This window comes from Cyprinus carpio, chromosome A7 (genome assembly GCF_018340385.1).
Source record: "Cyprinus carpio isolate SPL01 chromosome A7, ASM1834038v1, whole genome shotgun sequence".
Lineage (NCBI taxonomy): Eukaryota > Metazoa > Chordata > Actinopteri > Cypriniformes > Cyprinidae > Cyprinus > Cyprinus carpio.
This window is the reverse complement of record NC_056578.1, coordinates 38,028,364-38,053,853: the sequence shown is the minus strand read 5'-3', so window position 1 is coordinate 38,053,853 and position 25,490 is coordinate 38,028,364. Positions and strand designations below refer to the sequence as shown.

The 25,490-nt window shown below is 36.7% G+C and overlaps 1 protein-coding gene across 2 annotated transcripts in view; it reads right to left on the bottom strand.

Annotated features, from left to right (window-relative positions):
- LOC109061742 (myotubularin-related protein 13-like) overlaps positions 1–25,490 on the bottom strand; it is a 129,177-nt gene that overhangs the window by 83,023 nt on the left and 20,664 nt on the right. For both annotated transcript variants that reach the window (XM_042761074.1, XM_042761076.1), the window contains exon 3: positions 4,975–5,112. In XM_042761074.1, the coding sequence (XP_042617008.1) occupies positions 4,975–5,112 (138 nt within the window). The remainder of the gene's footprint in view (positions 1–4,974; positions 5,113–25,490) is intronic.

Genomic DNA, 25,490 nt, shown 5'->3' with positions numbered 1-25,490 from the left:
CAGTGAAAACATGCCACAAGATCTACCGCATCTTATCAGTGGGAGCACAGGATTAAAATACCCGCACAGATGGGAAACACATTTCAACCTTATTGGGAGGATTTGGTTCAATTATGAAGAAAAATACACTCCAGTGCTGCCTCTGCCAATCTGATAAAAGAAAAATATATTTTAGTGTGTCATGATTTTATATTAATTGGGTTAATGATGTAGCTTTAGGCAAAGACACAACACCGGAAATGCTGGGTCCCCGCAGATGTGTTAAAACCAATGAATGTATAAAAACAAGCCCATTAAATAGTGTGAAATGGAATGGACAGAATTTTGCACTTTCAAAGACTTTACTCCAAGACTAGCACATACAGTTAAGGAAGCTTATGCGAATGTTTGCATATACTGCAGCCAGCCACCAGATGGTGATCGAAATGTTTTGGTTTCACTTTTCAGGACGTGTGCGGCACACTTGAGCGCAATGCAAAGATGCCTTTAGCACGTAGAGCTGATTAACCCATTGCTAAGCTCCACTCCTTTTGGTTACTGTTGCTAACTCGGGGGATGTTTATATAACACTGTTTACAACTACAAATGTAAAAGCCTTTTGGCCGTTTATTTACATGACAACAGCATTTTGAATTCTTTTTTTTTTTCTTCGAAGTGTTTGAAAGCGATACAATAGTCATCTCAGAGTAGACTACAAAAACACAAATTTGTGTAAATGGTGACATCATGCATATGCGTATTATGTGTTTAGTCTATAGGTATGGCGAGTACTTAACAACCATAATGTTTTAAGTCATTTTAGTGGATCTGTGTGAATGAGGATCATTTTAATGTTGTTGTCTGTATGTACACATATATCACTTGCATTTTCTCTACTTTGTGTTGCTATTATAAGTGACCTAACAACGATGTTTGACAGAAATGTTATGAATAATTTGTTTTAAAATTTTGGAAAAACTATCCAAATTCTTGAAAAATTAAATACATAAACATTTACAAAAACATTAATAAAAAGACATACAAAAACCAGATATTACAAAACTGTTCAATAATATTTGTGAGGCTACGCATAGCGAAGGGCCAACTGTACTAAACACATACTGCGTCCCAGTACTCTTTTTGTGATAATTGTGTTTTTAATGAACCACACTGGTGTACTTTGTAGTTTTTTTAAACAGTTTTTTTTTGTGCTAATTTATTTGTGCCCAAATCCTTTTAGAATGTGCATGGATCTGCACTTCAAATTTCCAATGGAAACAGTAGATCACTTGGGTACCTTTGGGATACCTTTTTCAACATACTATTGGGACTCACTAACTTTATTTTGAATACTGTTTAGGACAAATAGAATGGGAATTTGGATGCAGTTCGCTGGGACAAAAGACTGTCTAGCATCAAGTCACTCCAAAATAAACTGATGTAAGGAAAACCGTCCCAAGAGAGATACAGCATAATGAGATAATGGACTATCATGATCATTACGTGAAAGAAATCACTCTGCATTACGAACCTCTGGATAAGCATATCAAAGAAAAACAGTGAGAATGAGACAAAAGCAGACAAACTGAAAAGACCTTAAGACATTGAGCCTGCGATTAAGAATGATGCTTCAGTCTTAATGTGCCTGATGACACTGTGAAGTACTCTTCATGGGTGGCCTTCTCTCTAAATCTCCCAAGAGGCTCAGTAGTAAAGGACACAATATAAATAAAGAAGATTAGCAGTCTCACTGTGAAAAAGAGAGACCAAAAGCAATGGAGAGAGAGCAGACACACATTTGACTCCACAGAGGAGGACAGCGCCAGTCAACAGCTGGGGGTCATCAAAGCTCAAAGACATGACGTGCTGAAGTTCCTGTCATACAGTTTTGTAACCTTCTGGAACCACCAGCCTCTAAAGGCAAAGAATTCCTGCTTTTATTAACCATTGAATAACACATTCATGAGTTGGTTTATTTGTACTCAGCCAGTAAAGAAACAGGAAGTTGACATTAAGACTGCATGCTGGCATCCATGTAGATGCTTGTGGTAAACGAGCTGATTCATAGTGAATCTGCAGAATTAACCTTCTAGGCATTTGAACAGTAAGTGGCCTGCTTAACAAATTAATGTGACTCACAGCATTGAAAAGCTTAGTCTGGGTCATGATGACCACCACATCCTGAATATTGAATTAAGCCACATTGCCGGTACTAGGATGCTGCTCTCAATAGATGTGGAATGTTTGGATGTGATGAACTGGTTCTCCTGACGATTGCATCATTTCCGCAGGTAAAAATGAATACATTCCAGGGCTACAGGATTTCAATTATTGCAAATAATTCCCCGCTCATAATGCGGGAAATTCCCACAAACATTTATTTACTACGTAGGTAGAGTAAATTAATCATCAAAGATGATCAATCAGTAATTTAAAATCTTTCTGCCAGACTGTAATTTCACAAATAGAGTGAGTGATTCAGCGCCACTGCATCCTCTCTTTGTTTCTCTCAACATGCTTCTCTAAATGGAGTCACAACACTACATACAAAATGACATTCAGGCCATGAATTCTCTAAAAAGTTTTGGTGACACTTGAAACTGGCTGATAATTAAACTTTCAAAAAATCCAAATGCCATTCAGTGGTCTCTACAAGATTAATGGTTCCCATCTGACCTGCTTTCTGATGAACAACATTCTAAATGATTCAAATCTGTGGAGCCAATTTCCTTAGTAATTCACTGCTCTGTTGAAGGCATTCCTGAATTGTCTCATTGAAAACAACAGCAGTGTTGCATTTGTCTACAGAGGAATGAACTTGAACTGAGTAGCTTGACTAATGCAAAACATGACTGCACTTGGAATCATCATCTTATGAAAAACCTTTTAGGCACTTAGGCGTAGTAAGCATGAATGTGGCAAAGTTTATTGACATGACAAACACAAAACATAGAAAAATAAAAATAAATAAAGACAAAAATATATTAAATCAAAAATAAATAATATGCAAAGAAACAAAGAACAAAAGAGGCACAAAACCCATAAAAAAATATAAATCTGAAATGACCATAAGTGGGATAATTTGAACCTACAACATTTGGGTTATTACACCAAACCTGTGCCACATCACTGCACCCCATTGGACAAACATTGTAACAGGAGTGGCATAAAAAATTATCAATAAGAAATACATACAGATCTAAGTGCTGCCATATTCTCCCAGCCAGAGGAAGCAGAATGATACACCAATGTAAACAACAAGGCTAACACACCTTCTATACTTGTCTGCTAATAAAATCCAAAAGTGCTTTTGGCTAACAGTAGGTGCACACAGCTGTGCTCATTGAAAGCTGTGTGTGCTATCAGAAAGACAGTTGATATGATGATATACAGTACTCATAAGATTCCAGGTTCTGTAACACCTTGTAAGCATTGTAATCAATGATGGTTATACTTCACACTCTGTGATTGCAGAAGTAAATGATTGGCAAACACTTAGATAAATATAGCCACACGTGACAATAAAAAGGGTCCAAGCAGCTGGAATAAGACTGCAATTGGCAAACTGGCAGAACAGATGCTATTGATACAGTTGTTGTCCAACAGTTTACCTCAAAAGATGCTAAGAAGTTTGAAGCCTGTTATATTGATCTATAGTCAGGCCTGAAAGAAATACACACGGCTGATAAAATTTAATTGGCGGCCGGCATTCTTGTTCATCTGTCCAACTGTTATTGCAGTATATTAACATTTGCAGCAAAGAAAAAGCGTGTCAAATTTTAACTTCCTTACTCCAATGGTTTTTACAAGATTCTCCTTGTTACAGCCTCCCTCTAATAGTGAAACTTGGCATGTGTCCTCCAAACAACTTGGTGTCCATGTGTAACTTATTTGGACATTCAGAAGATGTAGGTCCATTAATCAAAATGGGCACATTCAAAAAAATATTATCTTCTTTTTTCCAAAAAAAAAACAAAAAAAATAATACACAAAAAAAGCACAACACAAAAAACAATACTCTATTAATCACAACAAAAAATGGACACAAAACTTGACCCTTGTTGCCAACCTTGCCCTAATACAGTAGATCATCTCAGTCAAGGACTCTGGTGCACTGGTTCCTTGCACTCCAGGACTTCCACTTCATGTTAAAACATCTCAGCAAAAAAAGAGAAAAATACGTGTCTGCTCAATGTTTTTCCTCTCAAAATGAGGGACAACTGAAAATCTTCTACAGAAGCTGTTCCTCTAGCCTCATTATCACTGGAAGCAGCTGAGGTTGGAACCCTGATGGGCGCTGGGCAACAGTCAGAAATTACAGCTGCATTCTTTACATAGCTGTCCTCCGACCCCAGGTCCTTGCAGCTCCTCTTCTTTCATTCTCCACTCAGGACAGTGAACTTCAAGATGCAGCAGTAAATTGTGACCCATCCTGATCACAGCAGCCATTACTGAAAGGTTCTCAAAGTGGTTGAATGGTTGAAATGCTTACTTTCAAGACCCAAATATCCTTAAAATATTAAAAAAATACTCTGGTCTTTCTGAGGTCATTAAAATGATTTTTTAATTATATATAGAATGTTTTTTTTTCACTTTGCCGTGCAACTGTGAGCATTTAATTGAAAAGTTATATATAGGACTAATTTTAATGCATCTTATTCACTATTGCTTTTAAGCGTGCATTGGAAATGTGTGGGACTGGTAATGTCTGAATAGCCTAAAATTTTATTGGCCTGTATCTGCTAAATGATACAGCATTTAAAATTTTGTGTGATATGGACAAAACATAAACAAAAAAAAAATTCAAAATGATTCTGGCAAAAATGAATGTTGGTACTAGCTCATACGGTTCCCAATTATACAAGCAGAGAGTAATGTTTTTTTGGTCTCTGACACCTTTCTAATAAGGAAGAAAGAAAGTCAATACAAACACAACAGCAGAGATGCCTGGACCCCTAACTAGACCTTGTAATAAAAACATGGCCTTAATCTCACCTGAAGGTTGACCTCTGCCTCAAAGAATGTCAGACAGGAGCAGAAGTGTCGTTCTGAGTCTATGTCTGTCAGCACCACTGTGAAGAATGTTGGGAGTTTTCTCTCACGAGACAGCCTCCATCCACCAGGCTGGCAGAACTGTACAAGCACAAAAAAAAACAGCGTTAGACTTGACTCTACAAGAACCTGACATTACCAGAATATCCAGTCGGCACAAAAGCAACAAGTAAATTCTGGTTACCATAAGAGGTGACATCATATGTACAGAGAAAATCACAGGAATTGAATTTGAGGTTGTTGAAATTCATTTTAAACACTTCTCATTGTTTTGACAGGGCTTACTGGAATGCAGTATGAGGCTGTTATGGCACGATAGTGTGCAAATGGGATAGTTTGTGATCATATGCAGGATGTGCCACTTCAGATAGTACATCCTCTCATCAGAAGGCAGGAAACACCACTAACTGACTCAGTGCCCTTCCAAAAGCCCCTCTATATCCATTCTGTTACATAGAAAATCTTAATAAATAAACCTGGATAATATCCTGTAGCTGGCTGACTGTCCTGCTGCTGAATCAATGCTGCTGCAAATTCAATGTCCCAGCAAAATAAATTATTTACAATCAGCTTTAAGTTTGAATGTGCTGCAATAAAAAGACAGTGTAAAAATTGAAGCTTTTGAATTGAGTTGAGTTTCCTGTAGCTCAAACTAGTGTCACGGTGCCAAAATTTCAGTATATTCGGTATAAAAATATAAACAAAAGGGATTTAGTATTAAAATTAAAACATGAAAGAAATATTGAGTAATTATTCCTTAAAGAAATAAAGTTTTAATAATTTTAGTAATAGTAATAGTGGTAGTAGTTGTAGTATTACGTTCTACTGAACAACAGTAATATATTTCAGGCACAATAATTTCTTCAAGTTAAACCAAACTTTTATTTTGACCAGTTGCCATTATTACCTTAACATTTCTGTGTGCCTATGATGTGATATTTTCTCTCAAATTAAAATGGTCAAATGCTCATGAAGTGACTCTGAGCAGTTCTAGAGATTGTTTATGTTCATGTACTCATATATTGAGGTGGCAGATGCTGAAATCACTGCGAGCATTATGCGAGCTTCAGTATGTGTGAAGTAACTGTTTCCGTCCGCGTTTTCCACATTGCGGAAATCAGGGGGTCCTTAAAGTGGCTTGGCAGGCACAGTAAGGCTGGATAACAAATGGCGGCCTGGCAGGAGAGAGTTGAGGAAGAGCAACAGATGAAAAGTCAAGGACAGAGATGAAAGAAAGAGGGAAACTACTGCATTCTGCAAAAAGACTAGCGTTAGACAGCTTTTGACTCACACCTAGGCTACAGCGATAAGGTGAGTGGGTGGAAACAGAGGATAAAGAGTGAAGGAATGAATGCGAGAGAGACAGCGAGAATGAAAGACAGAGCTATAGAGAGTGTGTTGGATTGACCTCAGGGCTTGAACCAGGATGTTAGCATCCCGCTGCAGCCACAATAGAAGGCAGGAAATCTGAAATGCTGGCAGGCGAAAACGGAAGAGCGGGATGCTCCTTCCCCTTGTCAGATTGGGACCGGTTCCAGGAAAATTACAGAAAAATATGAAAATATTCAAAGTATGCGATAAATTCCCAGCCAAATCCTGATAAACAAATAATGAGAAGCGTACGTGGGGTTGATGATGTGGGACGGCAATGCCACACAGACCCAAATTGGACAGGAAAGGCGCGGTAATTTGATGCAAATGACAACCTACATACAACCCATAGTGAACATACTGTGCTCCTATCCCTACAGTTTCCTTTTTATTTGCCTTAAATTTAAGGTGACAAGGTCTATAATTGTGTGTTATTAATAAACTATTATTATAATAGGTTATGTATTATTATGCTTAAGCTCCATCAATACCCTTAATTCCTGAGGCTGTTATTATTCAAGTGGCCGGAGACTCTTCAGTCTGGCATTCAGTCAAATACTACAAAAGCCAAGCATCAGTCTGAAGTGTTCTGCGCATGCTTGGTTTAGTTCACAAGACAGAACATCAAGACGGACAAGAACTGTGGATAAACCCGACATAAGAGGACTTTGCTTCTGTACACTCCACACAGCCCTTAAGTACAAAGTACAAAAGGTCAAAATTGGGAGAATTGAATACTTGTGTTTATATTCTGAATCATATTATCCATTCTTAATGGTTTTATTAACTCTTTCTGAATTGTCAAGAGAAAAAAAAAAAATATTTGTAAAAACTTAATGTGATTACATTGCCAAATTTGATTTTGATAATTCAATAAGTAAAAAAACTTGCAAAATACATAACATGCAACTGAAAAATTCAAATATTAAACAATAATACTAAACATGTAACATTTTTATTCATTTGTTTATTTTCATAAAATACTACTGACAAAACTCCTAATGTGCAAGATTTAAATCTCATAAGCCACAAGTTGTATGCAATTTCAATAGTTCATGAATCAGTTTGACTACACTGTTGTGATGCATGATTTGATTCAGAATAAATAACCAAAATAATCAAAATATGTTAGGGAATCCACCCTATACTGGTCGCAAAGTACCGTTTGTTTTGGTTTCAGAAAAAAAGACACTTAAGAGTCATTTGTTCAGGAATCAGACTGGCTAGACTGTATGTTTCTGATTCACTAAAAAGAACCTCAGTCATATGTTAGGGAATCAGTTCGACTACACTGGTCACGCTGTATGGTTTTAATTCACTGAAAAAAACAATGCTTTATGAAGCATTTCAAGGGTAGCACAATGATAATACTATTGTAATATGAAAGTCGTGACATTTGCAAAGTAACCCATACTCGGAATTGGTTCTGCATTTAACCCATCCAAGTGCACACACACAGCTGTGAGAAGTGAACACACCTTGAACACACACCCGGAGCAGTGGGCAGCTATATATCCAGTGCCCGGGGAGCAACTGGGGGTTCAGTGCCTTGCTCAAGGGCACTTCAGCCATGGGTATTGAGGGTGAAAGAGAGCGCTGTTCATTCACTCCCTCCCACCTACAACTCCTGCCAGCACCAAGACTCGAACCTGCGACCTTCGGGTTACAAGTCCAAATCTTTAACCATTAGGCCACAGCCGCCCCAATAATATTGATTAATTTGCATAGAATATCCAACATGTAATATGCGGATTATTATTCTATGATCATTTTCTGAAGTCATGATATGTTTTCAAAGTACAACTTTGCTGGTTTGTATGTTGGTTGATCCAGTGGTTCCAGTGGTTCTTATTTTCACGTAGGAGAATTCCAAGTTTGGAGTTACAGCATTAATGATACAGAATAACAATCATGGCTGTACTTTGAAAGGTCAGTGAAAACAGAGCCAGAGCTGAACTTTGAGCTTCACATTACATTGCTTCACCTGCTGACATCAAGTTAGCTTGCTGCTTCGCTCCAGTGGAGGGAGAAGTCATGTGAAAGGCTCTCAATTGTTCTCCAAACTGTGTGTGCACTCTTGCAACCACGAAACAGCTGAGTCATATCAGAGACGACAAACCTTTTCCTTAAATTAGCTCTCGGTCAAGTGACAATGGCACTCCATAGTGTTCTAGCAGCCGTGATGTCAGAGGGCTTTCAGTTACACTGCTGGCCTGACAGTGAGAGTTCCTCATCATGTGAGAAATTAATGGCACGTCCACACTGCAAACAAGACACAAGATCTCCAGCTTGACCTGTTAAGAATCAGTTCAGCGGCTGAAAGCATGGAGGACAGATCAACCATATTAGATCCTCATCTGCCTTGTACTGTGTTCCGTTACTTGCATCTCTGTTTAATGACGGCCATAAAAGGCAGAGGACCGCTGCCCCAGTTAGAGGACAAAGAAAGAGCAGCCGCTCTGATTACTGTGAGTTGTGCAACTTCCATGCTGCTTCATAAGGTACATGCATAAGCTGTCACAGCAGAAACATATTCCTTGAGATTCAAACTGACCTGATTTCTATGGGCTACTTAGAAACGCTCTACAATTAATCAAATATTGAAGATTATGTTTAGACACTGGCTCAACAAAAGGAGTAATTCAGCCAGAAACGACAAAGCTATTTCAAAATCACGGTGGCCGGCTACCACTGGTCTCCTTTGTGCCATTCAGAGCTTCACACTCCATTCCAGTAGGTGGCGGACTGGCCAGCCATCATTCTGGAACGGATTGTGAAGCACCGGATGGCACACAGGACAGCAACAGAGCACTGCAGTGAAAACTGCTTTTTTTTAATGCAAGCCCGTAAGTTTGCATCACCCTGGTTCCCTTGACAAAAATGTAACATAATTTATCCATTGGCTTTTGGATTATAGCAGAAAAAGCTCTGTGACCAAAAAAAGTTTATGATTAAAAGTTTGTGCTAAATGAAGGTTATAAGCCAACTATACCATGGTCACATGACCTCAGCGTCACCAGCGCCAATGTTTTCTTGTTTGGTGTAATGGTGTTTAATCAGTTTCCTAGAGAACTTCTGCAGCCCATTTAACCACTTGTTTGCAACTAATTTTTTTAATTAATCACAAGGGGATTTTAATGAAAAATAAATAAATAAATAAATCTGTGATACCCCTTGCTATTTTTTTTGTTTTTATGTTGTAGAAATAAACGTGAAAATATCTTGAATTTGTTTTAACCATACCCTTATTTCACAATGGAACTAAAAGTGCTAAATTGCCAAATTGTTTTAAGGGTTTGGCCATCAATCTCATCTCTGCAGTACTCATTGTAGCCGCCACAAATCTACTTTGCAATTGCTTAGATATTGGGTTTAATTTCACCAAATCCAACCAGAGCACTAAGAAAAAAAGAAACAAGTTGTATGGACTTTTTTGCTGACCCCTGATATCAAAACAGATATCCATTAAAATGATTTACTTTTGTGTTATGCAGAAGAAAATCAAATGGGTTTGGAACAACAAATTTAAATTATTTATGACTGAATGTTTTCATTCCTTAACTTATCATTAAAACTGTTAATTGCACTGTTTAATTATCAGAATTTTCAATTTTTAAACTTTTTCATAACAGGCATCTGAAGCATAGGATTTATGCAATGCTGCCTTAGAATTTAGCCAAAGCACAGTATTTGTAAAACATAATTGAGCTTTAGCACTGGGAGTGAGCATATGATGCCTAAAAAAAGCTGTCCAATTTATGATGCTCACTAGGTGTTGGAACACAGCTACTAACAATGAGTGAGGAAAAGAGAGCGGGTGTGTTTTCATAAAGTGTGAGAATATAGTTTATAAATGGAATAAAGATTTCTTGGCCCATCATAACCTTCAGGTCTTGGTGGACAACAGCTGAAAATCTCTCAGGAAGAAGAACAATAACACTGGGGAAAGAGGTGTCAGCACTGGGCTTCATCTGTCAACACTGTATAGTTTTATCAAAATGGACAGCAGCTAATGCAGAATCCAAATATGGGACAGTCTATTTCTGTCAACCACAGACCAACGATAGGATATGCTCAGCTGGGCCAAGAAGGAGACCCCATTCTTCTGAATGTGTTGAGCTGAAGGAAACCTGGAATAACCCTGTGATGCAAACACTTCCTGAAAACATCTTCAGGGTCAAAGGAAATGGAAAAAAAAGTGTTTTTATGGACCTACCCCTTTACAGCAACTGCTACCAGAACTAAATGATCCCCAAAACTGAGGTAACCCAAGCAGTGTTCACATTACCAATACGACATTGTTCTAAAATCAGCGATGGTCAGGATATTTTGTATGGTCAGTTATGCAATACCGCATATATGGTTCACTTTAAGGACAGATATTTTTAGTTGGTCAACAGGGATGCTTATAATTTACCAGAGTGGATGGAGGGTGAGTAATGTGGAGATGCTAAAAATGCCAAACGAGCAACAAATTGACAGCATCGTAATTTCATGACCTGTAATTTATCGAGTTGATGAGATTAATGCATGTCAGAAATGCTGAGGAAAAGGCAAAGGCATGTCCTCGATCTGGTGCGAATGTAACGGGTCAATTACTTCAGCCACACATTTCCCATCAATGGCTCATACAGCTGGATCTGTCGTGCTGTTTTCAAGCGTGCTCCTCTGGGGAGATTTCCTCATTTGAGATGAATTTTTATGCTTTCTTTTTTAAAACTGTGTAAATTGAAAACACACAGACATTTTAACGGGTGAGTTTTAGCCTGCAATATTTCGATCCTAACAACACAAACATGCAGCTGTCCTCAGAGAGTTAAGTGATGTTTCACTCTAAACATTTTGCTTTCAGTTTGTATTCCCAAACCAGCAATGGGGGAAACACTTTAGACATCCTTGGAACTTCCCAGCAGTGCTCGGAATCAGGCAATAAATTTTACTCAAGTGTAAAAAATAAAAATTATAGGGCAGGTGGTAGCATGTTCTTTACAAATACAAAAGGTCAGTTAAGGTCTACTGGGATGTTTACTAGCTCCTTTCACTGATACGCATACAGCAGTTTAGTCCAGAAGGTGGAGCTCAACCTGAACTTCCCTGTCTGGTAGCTGTGAAGTCATTTAACTCAAACAAATTACAGAAAAACTTCCACTGAACTTTTCTGAGAAAAACTACAATAGTACTTGTATAATCATGCCGTTAGTATGTTGTTATTCTGAAAATTTTATGTATGTTACTTAGTGGTTGCTATGGTGTTCTGAGTGCTTTTTTAGTGTTACTATGTGTTCTGTATTTTTTTTTTTTTTTTAGCATGTTGTTATCTGGTTGCTATGGTGTCCCGAGTGGTATTCTGTATTTTGTAATTTAGTTGCCATGGTGTTCTGAGTGTTTTTAGCATGTTGCTTTGTGTGTGCTAAGTGGTTCCTATGGTGCTCTGAGTGATTTTTAGTATGTTGCTATGTGTTCTGAATGTTAACCTGTTTTCTATGTGGTTGTGATGGTGTTCTGAGTACTTTTAATGTGTTGCTAAGTGATCTGAGTGTTTTTAGCATGTTCATTTGTGATTGCTATGGTGTTCTGATTTTTTTAGTTTGTTGCTATGATGTTCTAAGAGTGTTTTTTTTTTAGCATGAAGCTTTGTTGTTGCTATGGGGTTCTGAGTGTTTTTAACATGTGCTAAGTGGTTTCTATGGTGTTCTGAGTGTTTCAGTTGTTATGGTGTTCCGAGTGTTTTTAGCTTGTCGCCATATGTTTGCCTTTGTGTTGTACATGTTTTTAGCTTGTTATGTGGTTGCCATGGTGTTCTGAGTGTTTTTAGCACGTGCTACGTGGTTGCTATGGTGTTTTTAATTTTTTTTAGTATGTTGCTATGGTGATCTGAGTGTTTTAGCACGTGCTACGTGGTTGCTATGGTGTTTTGAATGTTTTTTTTAGTATGTTGCTATGGTGATCTGAGTGTTTTAGCACGTGCTACGTGGTTGCTATGGTGTTTTGAATGTTTTTTTTAGTATGTTGCTATGGTGATCTGAGTGTTTTGGCACATGCTACGTGGTTGCTATGGTGTTTTGAATGTTTTTTTAGTATGCTGCTATGCTGTTCTGAGTTTTTTTTTTTTTTTTTTAAGTATGTTGCCATGGTGTTCCGAGTGTTTTCAGCGTGTCGCCATGTGTTTGCCTTTGTGTTGTACATGTTTTTAGCTTGTTATGTGATTGCCATGGTGTTCTGAGTGTTTTTAGCATGTGCTAAGTGGTTGCTATGGTGTTTTGAATGTTTTTTTTGTATGTTGCTATGCTGTTCTGAGTGTTTTTAGCACGTGCTACGTGGTTGCTATGGTGTTTGAATGTTTTTTTAGTATGCTGCTATGCTGTTCTGAGTTTTTTTTTTAGTATGTTGTTATGGTGTTCTAAATTTTTTTAACATGTTGTTATGTGGCTGCTATGGTGCTCTAAGTGAGAATGCTGGGCAACACTGAATTTGCGTGACCAACTTCTCAGTGCAGAACTTCAACCTCACATGAGCAAAAGGTAAATGTGATCACACCTTAAGGATGCTATAAAGTCAAAATCCAAGCCAAATATTTTAAACAATCATTCAGCTAGTTAATAAAATGGCAGTCCATTCATTGTGAATAAACCTCTTTATGAATTACCATATCACATGCAAACATCAACAACAACATCAGGACTGCTGAAGTTCACAAGCTATACAACAAACAGCAGTTCCTTTATAGTATGCTTTGACTAGTCGAGTGTAAACACCTTTGTCCCAGGACTGGACTGAGGCACAATACAGGTCTACATCACACTGCGACAGTGAAATGGGCACAGGTGTTTCCTGTGGTTTTCAGAGAGTCCGTCACCACACACATTTCTCTCCTTCCAATCAGCTATCTGTCTTCTGTTTATGTTTTTCAGCTGACTAAACAACAGCTTCATGCTGCAGGTTTGGACAGTCACGTGAGTTGGCCACTCTTCACTCCCAGCATGATGGAGAAAATGGCCCTGCTTTTGAATGAAGGGAGCGTTTCCTTTATTTTCAACACAATGGTTGTTCATTACACAGGACTTATGGACTTACACTTATTACAGGTGTCGCACTGATGCTGATGACAAGGATTTTTCAAGAAGAAACTGGTTGCACAAGAATACCTTGACGTTGCACTGCAGTGCACGGCAGTGTTACGTTGCACTAGTAACAGGGCTCTAGAGTGCGAACAATTTCTCAATGGTGCGACTAAAAATAATCAGAGGTTGCACCGGTGCGACCAGCCATTCGAGGAAAGAAAAAAAAAAAAGTCTCCGCAACTCTGAAAGTCTCCCTGTGGTTCAACAACAGACACTAGAGCCCTGCATTTCAGCCCAAGCCCGACGGACCCTGACTTTTTTTACGCCCCTCGAGCCGGGCTTTGGGATAATTTTCACGTCATAGATCAGACGTGGACAGGGCCTCTTGCCTGTTTTAGACTTCTCCTTACTTTTATATTTTAAACACATACAAAAAATAGATAAAAAAAAAAAAGCTCCTGCGCAAACAAAAACAACATGAGACCGTGCTACCGCGACTGTCAAGAGCAGCTCGACGGTGTTTATTGTCCCGCCAGCAGCAGCTCAGCTGAACAGTTCTCCGTTCAAATACATGTAATAGGCTCAAGCTTGCCGCAAAACACCGGCAAAAGTAACTACGTAAAAGTAAATGTGAAAGTAAAGTAAATGTGACAGGGGAAAATAGTAAGGGGTTATTTGAATTATTTACTAATAAACTAGTGTTTTCTGAGTCTGTGTCGCAAGGATGAAGTTGCTGATCCTGACTCGCCATCTCATTAGACTCACCTTTAAAGAGAAGTGCATCTTCACGGATTATGATTATAATGAAAGAGTTTTTGTTTTTGATTGGTTTTATTTTGTTAAGAAATCATTTAAAGCTTTCTATAGATATATTTATCATGTCTGTGAGGCATGTTTTCACTGAGTTTCGGTTCATTTTTGTACATTTTATAAAAGCACAACGTTTTGTTGATATTGTGAGTGCACACAAATAAAAGACCCTTTGCAGTTATGAATGATGTATTAACAGTTAACGAATGATGTATAAACAGTTAATGGTCTGCTTTCTACAACTTTCACTTAGAAGCAAAAATCTGCCTTTAAACTTGAAAGAAATAAAGGTTTGACATTTATGGTGACAATTATCGATATCGACTATGAATTTTTTTTTAGATAATTTTTTGGGCCATATCGCCCAGCCCTAAGTTAAAGTATAAGTAGACATCTGATCGCGATCTTCATTTTGTTCAATTCTGTTTTGCTGTTTTTGTTTTGTTTTGTGGTGTGTTGTTTGTGTTGTAGCACAGGTATATGCAGACATCTGATTGCTATCTTGGTTTTGTTTTCTTCTGTTCTTCTTTTAATTTGTTGTTTGGCTTATTTGTTTGTGTTTTATTTATCATGTATTTGGCCAAATTATTTGGTGTCACATAAATTTAGGGGTAACAACACTGTTTCCCAGGTCTGCTCAAAGGAATGGAGGAAAGGATATGGCACACCCAGCAGTGAGGGGGCCAACATAATTGGTGGCCACTTAACCACATGTCAGAGTCAATAATGTTCAGGAAGGTACTTCAGTACTGAGTGCAAGGAGGCCAACTCTCAAGGAAAATAAATTTACAGAGTTAAGGGAGCCAACATTCTTCAACAGAAGTGTACACATACAGTAAAACAGTATGTCATGGTTACCTGATTACTTGGTTTTAGTGGATACTTTTTATCTGAAGCCACTCAAGGTTCCCAAATCACACTAAAATGCAGTCCCATCAGGGCAGCTTGGGGTTAAGCATTTGCTTATGAAAAACGATGATCGTGGTAGTTATCCTGTTTACACATTGTGATACAAAGACAGATTGCCACACAACCCAAAGTACCAACTGGTGTCTCTAGTGTCCCCAGTTATCCAAAGCATCCACTACTTTAAAGACTTTTTAAACAAAATAAATGGACAAGCCAGGGATCCAGAGTATTTCCTTGCCTACGAGCCAAGATGCTGGGATAGGCTCCATCATTCTCGCAAACCTACAAAGGACAAGCGGTTTGGATAATGGATGGATTGATGGACTAATGTGTTAGTGATGTACTTGCAATATATATCTTTCTATAACAATATGACAAAAATGGTACCAATGTTTTGCCGAAGTTCCACACAACAGAAAGCACCCAAAAAGCTCCTTGGGTGACTTCTGTTTACTAGCATCTATTCTACGTCAGGCAAAAAATGACTAAGTCTGACTAAGTAGTTTGACGATTGAGAATGTTGTGGAAACATTCCTTGCATACATATAATTTAACAGGTTTAGTAGAAGAATTTTTTGACCCCCATCCTCTTGTTTTGACTTCATTTGGAGGGACTTAATTAGTAGGATAAAACCACCCAAACCCTTGTGATTTCCCACCAATCTACATGTGGTCCATACCTGGGATCTGTAACCTTTATATCTAGCTCAGACCCTTAATTACCTGCCCTCAGCCAGAAACTTGAATAACCAGGAATTGTCTGGGTAGAAGTCAGCAATTTGTTCCTGTTCTGTCTGAATGATGTTAACCAAGTTGGTCCCCCAGTGAGAATGAGACATTACGAGCTCGTAAGACAATCCGGAGCACTCGAGCTGCAGAGCTAAAGTCCTTGTTTGTTTGTGTGTATCATTATCTTGTTAAATGCTGGGATTTCATTGGCTGTTTTTTTTGGCTGTGGGACTGGTATGGGCCCTTTGTTAACAGGTTTTCCTTTGGTAGCTGAGATGAACAGAGACACTGTCATTCATGTTCTCTTCGTATTTATTTGTCAAAACAAGTCTAAATGATTCCATTAAATCAGCACCCAAATTCTGGAAATCTCACAAATTTTCTTTCTGGCTCTCAGCTTCCTTCTAAACAAAGACCCAAAGAAAGATCTGGATAGTGCCGGTCCCACTTTAGAGCAAAACTCACTTCTGACTAGCTCTTGGTGATACGTTTCCTGTGACTTTAAAGCAGTCCACAAGTTCCATTACTCATGAAAAGATTGTCCTGACAAACACATCATTCTTTTTTCCAAAATCTGGACACATGCTGGGATTCGGGATGTTTTGTTTTCTATTCTCCCCCTTTGTTTTACAAACACTGACTAAAACAAAATACTGTGAGACGTGAGCTTCAGCCATCCGTGCATTTGCCCCTGGTGACACAACCGGAAGCCAGCAAAGCAAACTTAGTAGGTGAAATCATTAATCATATTCATATTATATCCTTCAAATTCCTAAAAAGGATAGTTCATCCAAAAATGAAAATGAAGACATCATTTACTCACCTTAGAGTAAATGCCCTATGCCCTTCTTTCTTTTGTGACCTGAGTTTTTTTTTCTTTCTTTCTTTTTGTCTTGCTCAAACTTGTCCATAATGGCAGTGAAAAGCGACCAGCATCAAGCGTTTTTTTTTCTTTTTTTTTTAAATACAAAAGTACCTCAGAACAACACGTGTCGCATACTCCAAGTGTTCTGAAGGTATACCATAGAGTTCATTACAAACAAATAAATAATAAAAACAAAATTTCATGTATTATTTAGCAAAAATCCTGACCTTGGCTATTGGGTTCTGTGCATCACTGCAGTTCATGCCGATGTGTTTTATTACAGGGCTGCAACAAACGATTATTTCGATAATCGATTAATCTAACAATTATTCGCTGATTATTTCACCAATTAATCAGTAGGCTTTGTTCTATTATTCTGTTTTTACAATTAGTTAAAATACTGACTTACAGATATTCTAACTAATAAATAAAAAAAAGTAATAACACAATCATAAAATAAAATTCAAAAATTCAAAACAATACAAACAAATAAAAATTACAATTATTTTTTACAATACAAATAAATATATTTGGCACACAAAATGAGATGACAGAGAGACTTCCTCATTCACCATTTAATTAACTGTATGAAGAAGTAACTGACTGACTGAATGATGCGTCATTCTGATCTTTTCTAAGTCATGTATGGAACAAAATAAAGTGCTAAGACATTTTGTTTTTGATAAATTATTTTATTCATAACCTTAGCTCTCTTAAAACACCTTATAGTGTACTAATCAAAACAGTCCTAAACTAACACTTTAATGTAATGATTCTTTATTTGTATTTATTGATTTCTGCATTCACTAATAAAAAGATTCTATCATTAGCTAGCTCCACACTGGACAGCTGCTTTCGAGAAGTAAATCAAGTTGTAATTCTAACTGAAAACTGTTTAATATTTGGAGCAGACATCACAGTAAACGCAGAAGTTTAAATGGACAGACTATGGATGAAACCAAGCTATGAGTTCTCTACTTTTAAAGCATAAATTTGATTTAAACAATTGGTCTACATAATATTCACACATGCAGTTCATAGGGGACATACTGCATTAGCAGCATGAAATAAGACTACTATTTAAACCTATAACATTTACCTATTTTATCTCACAATTTTGTCTTTTTTCTCACAAATGCAAGTTTATATCTCCTAGTTTTAATTTTTTTTTTTTTATCAATTTAACTCAACAATTGCGAATTGTCAATTCTGAGGGAAAAAATCCAGAAGTGTGGGATTATAAACTCATGATTCTGAGCTGAGGGGAAAAGAGAGAATGACAAGTTGATTTTTCTTATCAGAATTATGAGATATTATATCAAAGTCAGAATTTTGAAAAATAAACTCTAAATTACCTTTTTTATTCTTTTATTCCTTGGCTTCATAGACTGTTACTTAAAAACTGTAATTTTCTGCAATCACATAGGCTCCGCCCACAAAAAAAAAACATAATCACTCTTTGCAAACAACGAAATTGGTCTATTGTAAAGTTGCATGCTCTAATTCAATCTACTGTATAAAACAGCTATATAAATAAACGTGGCGTGACTGGAGTGCTGATTGCAGAGCTGGTGCAAACTTATCCACATCACTATGATCAGATGCTTTCTTAACTGCTGTTTTCTCACTGCTGTCATTTTGTTGTGTGTTTATTTCGTTATTGAGTGGAAAGAGCGCAGCACATATTTACATATTTAAACTGTTTTTAGCAGCGTCAAGTTCGGCTGCTGTGTCTGTGTCTTCTTCTCTTGAATTTCATCCGTGAGAGCTAAATTACAGTCTTGCGCTACAGCATCACACTGGTCAAATCGCCGTTACTGCAGGCTCTTACATTAGGTCATATGAGATCAAATAACTATTCAACAACAAAATTATTTGTCAATGTTATCGACAATGTCGACTAATCGTTTCAGCCTTTTTTTTTTTATTAATATTGATTTTTCAAATTGTGTTATTGTCCTGGGCTGTGGCGCTAATAGAGTGTCATGAATGCACAGCTGTGCAATAATATATTAGATTGTAGTTTGTTCTTCACACAACCATATCATATACCTGGAATACAACGTGTCGCATGGCACAATTCTGTGATACTTTTGCATGTTTTTTTTTTTTTTTTTTTTAAAGCTTGACACTGGTCGTTATTTACTGCCATTATATGGACAAACGCAAGCAGGATATTTTCTTTTTTTAATTCTCCTTTTGTCATCCGAAAAAAGGAGGATATGGTTAATAATTTTCATTTCTGGGTGAACTCCTTAAATGTTAAAGCCTAATGCCTCGTCATATGTGTTCCATTAATAAAACAGTGAAAGATGTGCAGTTACATAACACAATATTCAATGCTCCAAAAGTGCCTCTGTTAGATGGACAACAAACAACAGACCAGACTGTAGCTATTAACACATTTTCTAAATACTTTATGCGTCCTTCCCGGAAGTACGAAGCACATTCCAGATTACAACAGGGATTTGTCGGAAAGGGAAGAGAAGTTCAAGAAGTCAGAGCAACAGATGAGACAGATGACACAAACAGTTACGACCCCCCCCCCCCATCATGGGAGGTCACATTCCTTCATTATAGGATGTCGGGCTCCGATGAGGAATTTATTTTATTTCATCAGTTACATAGCTCTTTCTATATATATATATTTTTGTGAATAAGGGTTTCATTCATCTCTCTTTCTCTCTATCTATAAATTTTATGATTCTATTTATACCATTAAATAAGGTATTTTTGTTGGTGTTTTTCACACTCCCATTCAAAACTAAGTTTTAAAGAAATTAATAGATTTATTCAGCATTAAATTGTTTAAAATTGACAGAAAAAACTTTTGCTTTGGTTTAAAAAATAGTGTAGTGTAGTTTCCACAAAAATATCAAGCAACATAATTGTTTTTAACGTTGACAATAATAAAAAAAAATTTACTTGAGCATCAAAACAGCACATTATTTTAAATTAGTTATTTTTAAAACAAGTTATTTTAAATTGTAATAATATTTCAAAATATTACTGTTTTTACTTTTTGATCAAATTAATGCAGCCTAGGAAAGCCTAAGAGTCATCTTTCAAAATTGTTAAATAATTTGAACAGTAGTGTGCAAATATACAAAAAAATATATTTCTGATCAAGTCACCACTGCTAAATAAATAAGACTATTACGTGAAAAGATTTTAAAGACTTATGATGCATATCAGCAGATTTCCTTTGTTATATGCAAACATAAAAAAAATAAAAACAATTCTTCCACCCTCTCGACTATATAGAGGAGTAGAGGTATGTTTTTCTTCAAGCTTACAAGATTACAGACATAATCCATCTAATGCAGTCAGTAGAAATAAAGCAGAGGATTCTGGGTTCATTTGCTGGAGACATAAAACACTGCAGCCAGCAGCAATAAGGCCAACTGCTTCAGGAGGTGCCAAGGGTCTATGTCCGCCTCAGTCCCAGCAGGGTGGGGAAGGCAATGCTCATGCAGTCAGCACTGCCAAGTGGCTTGTGCTTTCGTGGGAGGTTAGATGAATGGGGCTTGTTGTTAGTTTAACAGGAACACTTCAGTCCATCATTCTGGCCATAATGCAAAAGCCACCATGCATGCCAGAGAATGAATATATCTCCAACAGCAAATATCTCCAGAGACAGAGGTTAATGGCAAGTGATCATGGTGACAATGACAAACAGGTAAAAGGGTAACGATGTCAGAAGAAGAAACCCATGCACAGCCTTGAGATGTTCAAGTATTCCAACTAAAGTCAATGTTTATCGGCCACTTGAAAAAGTGATACTCAACCTCAACCAGTTCAGAAGCCAAGCTAAAATACATCCACTGAATACATGCTAAATGTTTTTTCAACACCATTCCTCAAAAATAAAAAAGGTCCCTATATACAAAAACAAAACTTATATATCTATATGTTTCAGCCTTTTGACACTACTCTCTATATACCTTGGCATGTTTTGGCTTATTTTGTTGTGGTGAAAGCGGTTTACTGAATGAACTGTAGCCAGAACCAATGGTTTGAAGTTAAAACTTAAAATTAGTTTCTTACAAACACGCAGCTTCACAAGAAATGAATTATGGACTGTGGATTACTTATGAATTATTGTGATGTTTTTGTCAGCTGTTTGGCCTCTCATTCTGACGGGACCCATTAACTGCAGAGGATCCATTGATGAGCAAGTGATGTAATGCTTAATTTCTCCAAATCTATCCTGATAAGGAAACAAACTCATCTACATCTTGGATAGCCTGAGGGTGAGTAAATTTTCAGCAAGTTTTCATTTTTGGGTGAATTATTCTTTTAAGCAGTAAGTTACGTTGTTAGGAAAAGCACCCTAGATCTAAAAAAAAAAATCAGTCTTAGGGCTTTTCTATTTGCAAGTTGTAACATGAGGAACAATCAAGAAACCATCCTCAGGCACAGTCTTTAGAAAAAATGCCCAGATAATATATATATTTAAAGCAGTGTGATAACTACAAAAATAATACTGGATAAATCCTAAATATTTAACATAATTCCCCAACTCCAGTTCAGTACTTATCATTAAATAGATATTTGGAACCAAGTGTTTGGAAACTTTTCTACTGTTTGTTTTAAGCCTTCCTTGCTTCAAGAACAATAACAAAGCAAAAAAGAAAATGAATGAACAAAAGGCTCCATATGCCTACTGCAATACATCATCAAAAATGTATTCCAGTTTAATGACTATCAAAGGTTATCTCTGACATGGAACCTTTCTAGGATGCACCTGACCCCATGCCATCAGCACTGGCACATATACTATCATAAATTCAGCTTTTTTGTCAGCTGAAAGGTCTTATCTAAAGCATCCCACACAAATCACCAGGACACCCAATCAAATTTGACATTTTAAAACACACCTCATGATGCCTTCAGAAATCAATTAATTAACCTATTACAGACAAACTGCATCTTTTCCTGTACACGTGCTCTGGACATATAAAAGTTTACGCCTTGAAAGTTTAGATTGTGAGGACCAAGGTTTGACCACAAGCTGCTTAGTCTAAATTTTTATCTCCTAAAAAATGGATGCATGATATTATCAGAACAATATCGGAATCGGCCGATAATGATTTAAATGTAAATATCGGCATGGACACGATATGAAAAATTATGCCGGTATGTCTTGACAATAAGAAGAATGCATTAACTCACCTGTGCTCAGGGTGTGCTAGCGATTAGATCACATCAACAGTGCGATTAGATTATGTAAGCATTGTGGCTGATTCTTGAAGCAAAGTTTTGCCTGAATGGTGATTGGATTTGGATTCCAAAACAGCGTCTTGGATCGCTGCATTTAAACTGAGAATGTATGTATGCGTTGTGTAATAGTGTGAACAGTTATAGCACGTGCAGCGGCAGCAGCAGCAGCGGCAGCCTCCCCCGGGTCCTAATGCCCGCACAGCCGTGTTGGCTTAATTCAAATAAAATGAAAGCGAAATACACAAATAATATTTAGACTGTTTCTCTGATAAAATAAAGTAGTAATTTAGGCCATAAAATCATGAGCATGTTTTGATTTAAAGGTCAGATGCTATAGCTTACATGAAAAAAAAGAAGGATTTATTCAATGTGTAATTTGTTATTTTTTTAAACAAATTATGAGCTCAAAGATTTTCAGAATTTTTACAACTTTTGCTTTAGACCATTTACAAATGTTCAATAATAAAATAAAATGTTAAGGTTACCACTGCATCTTTCTGAAAAAAAAAAAAGTTTATTAATTTATTGTTAATAGTTTATTTATAGTTAGTTTCAAATCTTCAATGTACTGTCATTATAAAAGAATGCTATTATTGTTATTATTTAATTCTAACAAATAAGTTCCTGTTAAAAACGTACCAAAATTAAAAATAATTATACTCATATATATATATATATATATATATATATATATATATACGGATATCAGAAAAAAAAAAAAAATATATATCTCTCGGTATCGGCACTGGCTATCTGCCAAAATGAGGTGAAAATTATCGGCATATCGGATATCAGTAAAAATCTAATACCATGCATCCCTAATAAAAAGCCTAAAATATAAAAAAAAGCAAAACAAAAGCAGCATCAATAATGCATTTCTGATATACAACATTTTATTTTCATGCATGATGTTAAATGAGTCGTTTTTATGTGAGCAGCACACACTGAAATCGAGTGACCCTGACATTCAGTACTGACTTTGAGGCATAGAAGAATGTATGGGACTCTTCAGCCCTTATAATGTGACTAATATAGTAAGTGCATGCTTGTATGCGAAACAAACATTTGTGAGTCAACATACTAAAGTTATGATTTCGGCTGGTTTATTAATGGAATATTTTGATAAGCATGACAGTAAATAATATAGAAACTAAAGCAAAAGCATTCAGCTACTACATAACCTACAGCCCACCAAGATCAAAGATGTTGAAAAAAATGAAATAATGCCAGTCATTCCTTTGCTATCTGTGAAGCATGTCAACTTTCCTCTGGTTGAGATTCTGAGAGTAAATTCATGTTGCAACAAAGATTTGTGACATGTAACCATAACATTCCAAAGAACTTATAAACAAAAATTACCATGATCACAGTCATAACAAAATATAATTGTGTAACACCTTTTTATTTTTTCACAAAGCACAGAGCAAAATGAACCTAGGAGAATTAACAGACACTTTTCCTAACTGTAATCTATGTTTGTTATGAAACTATTTGGACACTGTCATTGTCTGATAGTAAGCAATATCACATGAGCAAGAGTGCTGGTGTACGCATATTACTAGCATATTGGCTGTTTATTAGTACTTATAAAGCATATATTAATGCCAAACACACCAAAAAAATAAACAAAACCACTTAATCCACCCCATACCTAAATTTAACAACTACCTTACTAACTATTAATAAGCAGCAAATTAGGAGTTTGTTCAGGGAAAACTCTTAGTTAATAGTGCATATGTGTTCCCTATTCTAAAGTGCTACCAAAAAAACTTCACTTTTCCAAATTTGTGACTCTTAACCAAGGTAATTTTAAGTGGCTCTATGAAGCCCCAAAAATGTACATAATAAGAAAGTTTCAATTGTGTCATTTTAGCATTTAAAAACTAACAAACCATAGTTTGTAAAATGCAGTGTTTTTCTACATTAAATGCCAGCTGGTTTGATATTTTGTCATAAATGCAAAGTCCCAATTCTTCTTGATATCACAGCATATAATGAAATTTGAAATGTTCAAAAACAAGCTGGGAAAAATAGAAAATAAATAAATTGAGTAACTATAAGTGTACATTTATTACTGACTAATCCATCATGTTTTCATGTTTTACACTCTTTGTGGGTCCTACTTATTTTATTAATGTCTTTGAGGCAACTAGAGAACATCTGTGTCTTAACTGTGTAAGACCTATAACTAAACCAGCCAATCGTTGTTATTTATGTATTGCATGACTCTAATTTTTAGAATTGCTCTAGTTGTGGACCATATTTAGACAAAATGTTCAATGTCCCCTCAAACAATTTTCCCTGTACTGTCTTTCCAGTGTGATCTAAGCTTTCAGCAACAAGTGAATCTGCATGAAGCTGAACCTTCATATGAGGCAGGGTTAAAAAACAGCATGCAGGGAGGATAGCTGGCGAACTTCCTCCAAGATTGAAAACACCTTTGGAATGAGAGCTGTAAACACGATGGGGTGTTTTTTGCTATCCTTTTATACTTGGAACATTCCTCATCTGTGGCCATTTAGTTTGCTGGGGGTTGTTGTGGTAAAGAAAGAATTTCTGCTGTTCCGAAACTGAAAACAGAGCGAAACAGAAAATCTGTAGAAATCAGCAAATAACAACAACTTGAATACAAAACGAAAATCCAAATTGCCTGGCTGGTATTTTAAAGACAATATTCAATAAAACTACAAAGATGGGACTGAAGCCATTTCATTTTCATGTGCTGGGGACACTTAACCCCAGCAATGTGTTTTTATGAGTTTGTTATTTTCATTATTTAACAATCCATCCAAAATAAACAGCATACCGGAAAACCCACACAACTAGACTAAACGGATCCTCCGTGCAATTTGACTTTTACCAAAATAAGAGGAAACACTATAAAGGATTACAGTCAACGTATTTGTGTGCTCTGCTATTAATACACACAGATGCTAGACGGCAACTGCACATGCGCATTAAAAGACTAGATAAAAGCGTACGTGACCACCGTAAAAGAATCTTAGGACCACATAATTCAGCCAAAAATTACGCAAGGCCGGGTCGCAGCATAAGAAACACATTGGGTAGGGAGATCAGTAGAAACATGTGCACATACTGATATGTTTAAGTAAACTGACGGAGCAGAAACTATGCTGAGGGGGTCCTCCACATGTTGCTGAATGCTTCGGAGATGATGCTGTGAAGATGAACTCAAGCCATGTTTCCTGAAACCCAGCAAAACACTCTTCTGGTTCGATTCTGCAGTCCACTGGGAGTACTAGCACACCCAATGACTAACAAGAAATGACATACATACAGCTCTGGTCTAATTTTACACATCGGTCACCCTATGCACTGCACTGTCCCGCAGTGTTCAAAGAGACGTGAATGTGTTTGATGAATGTTGTTCTAGCACTTACTCGAAAACAACACATGAGATGAGAAAATGGGAAAAAACAGCAGCCCAATTAATCTTACTTAAAACCACTTATAACATTTCAATGTGAATA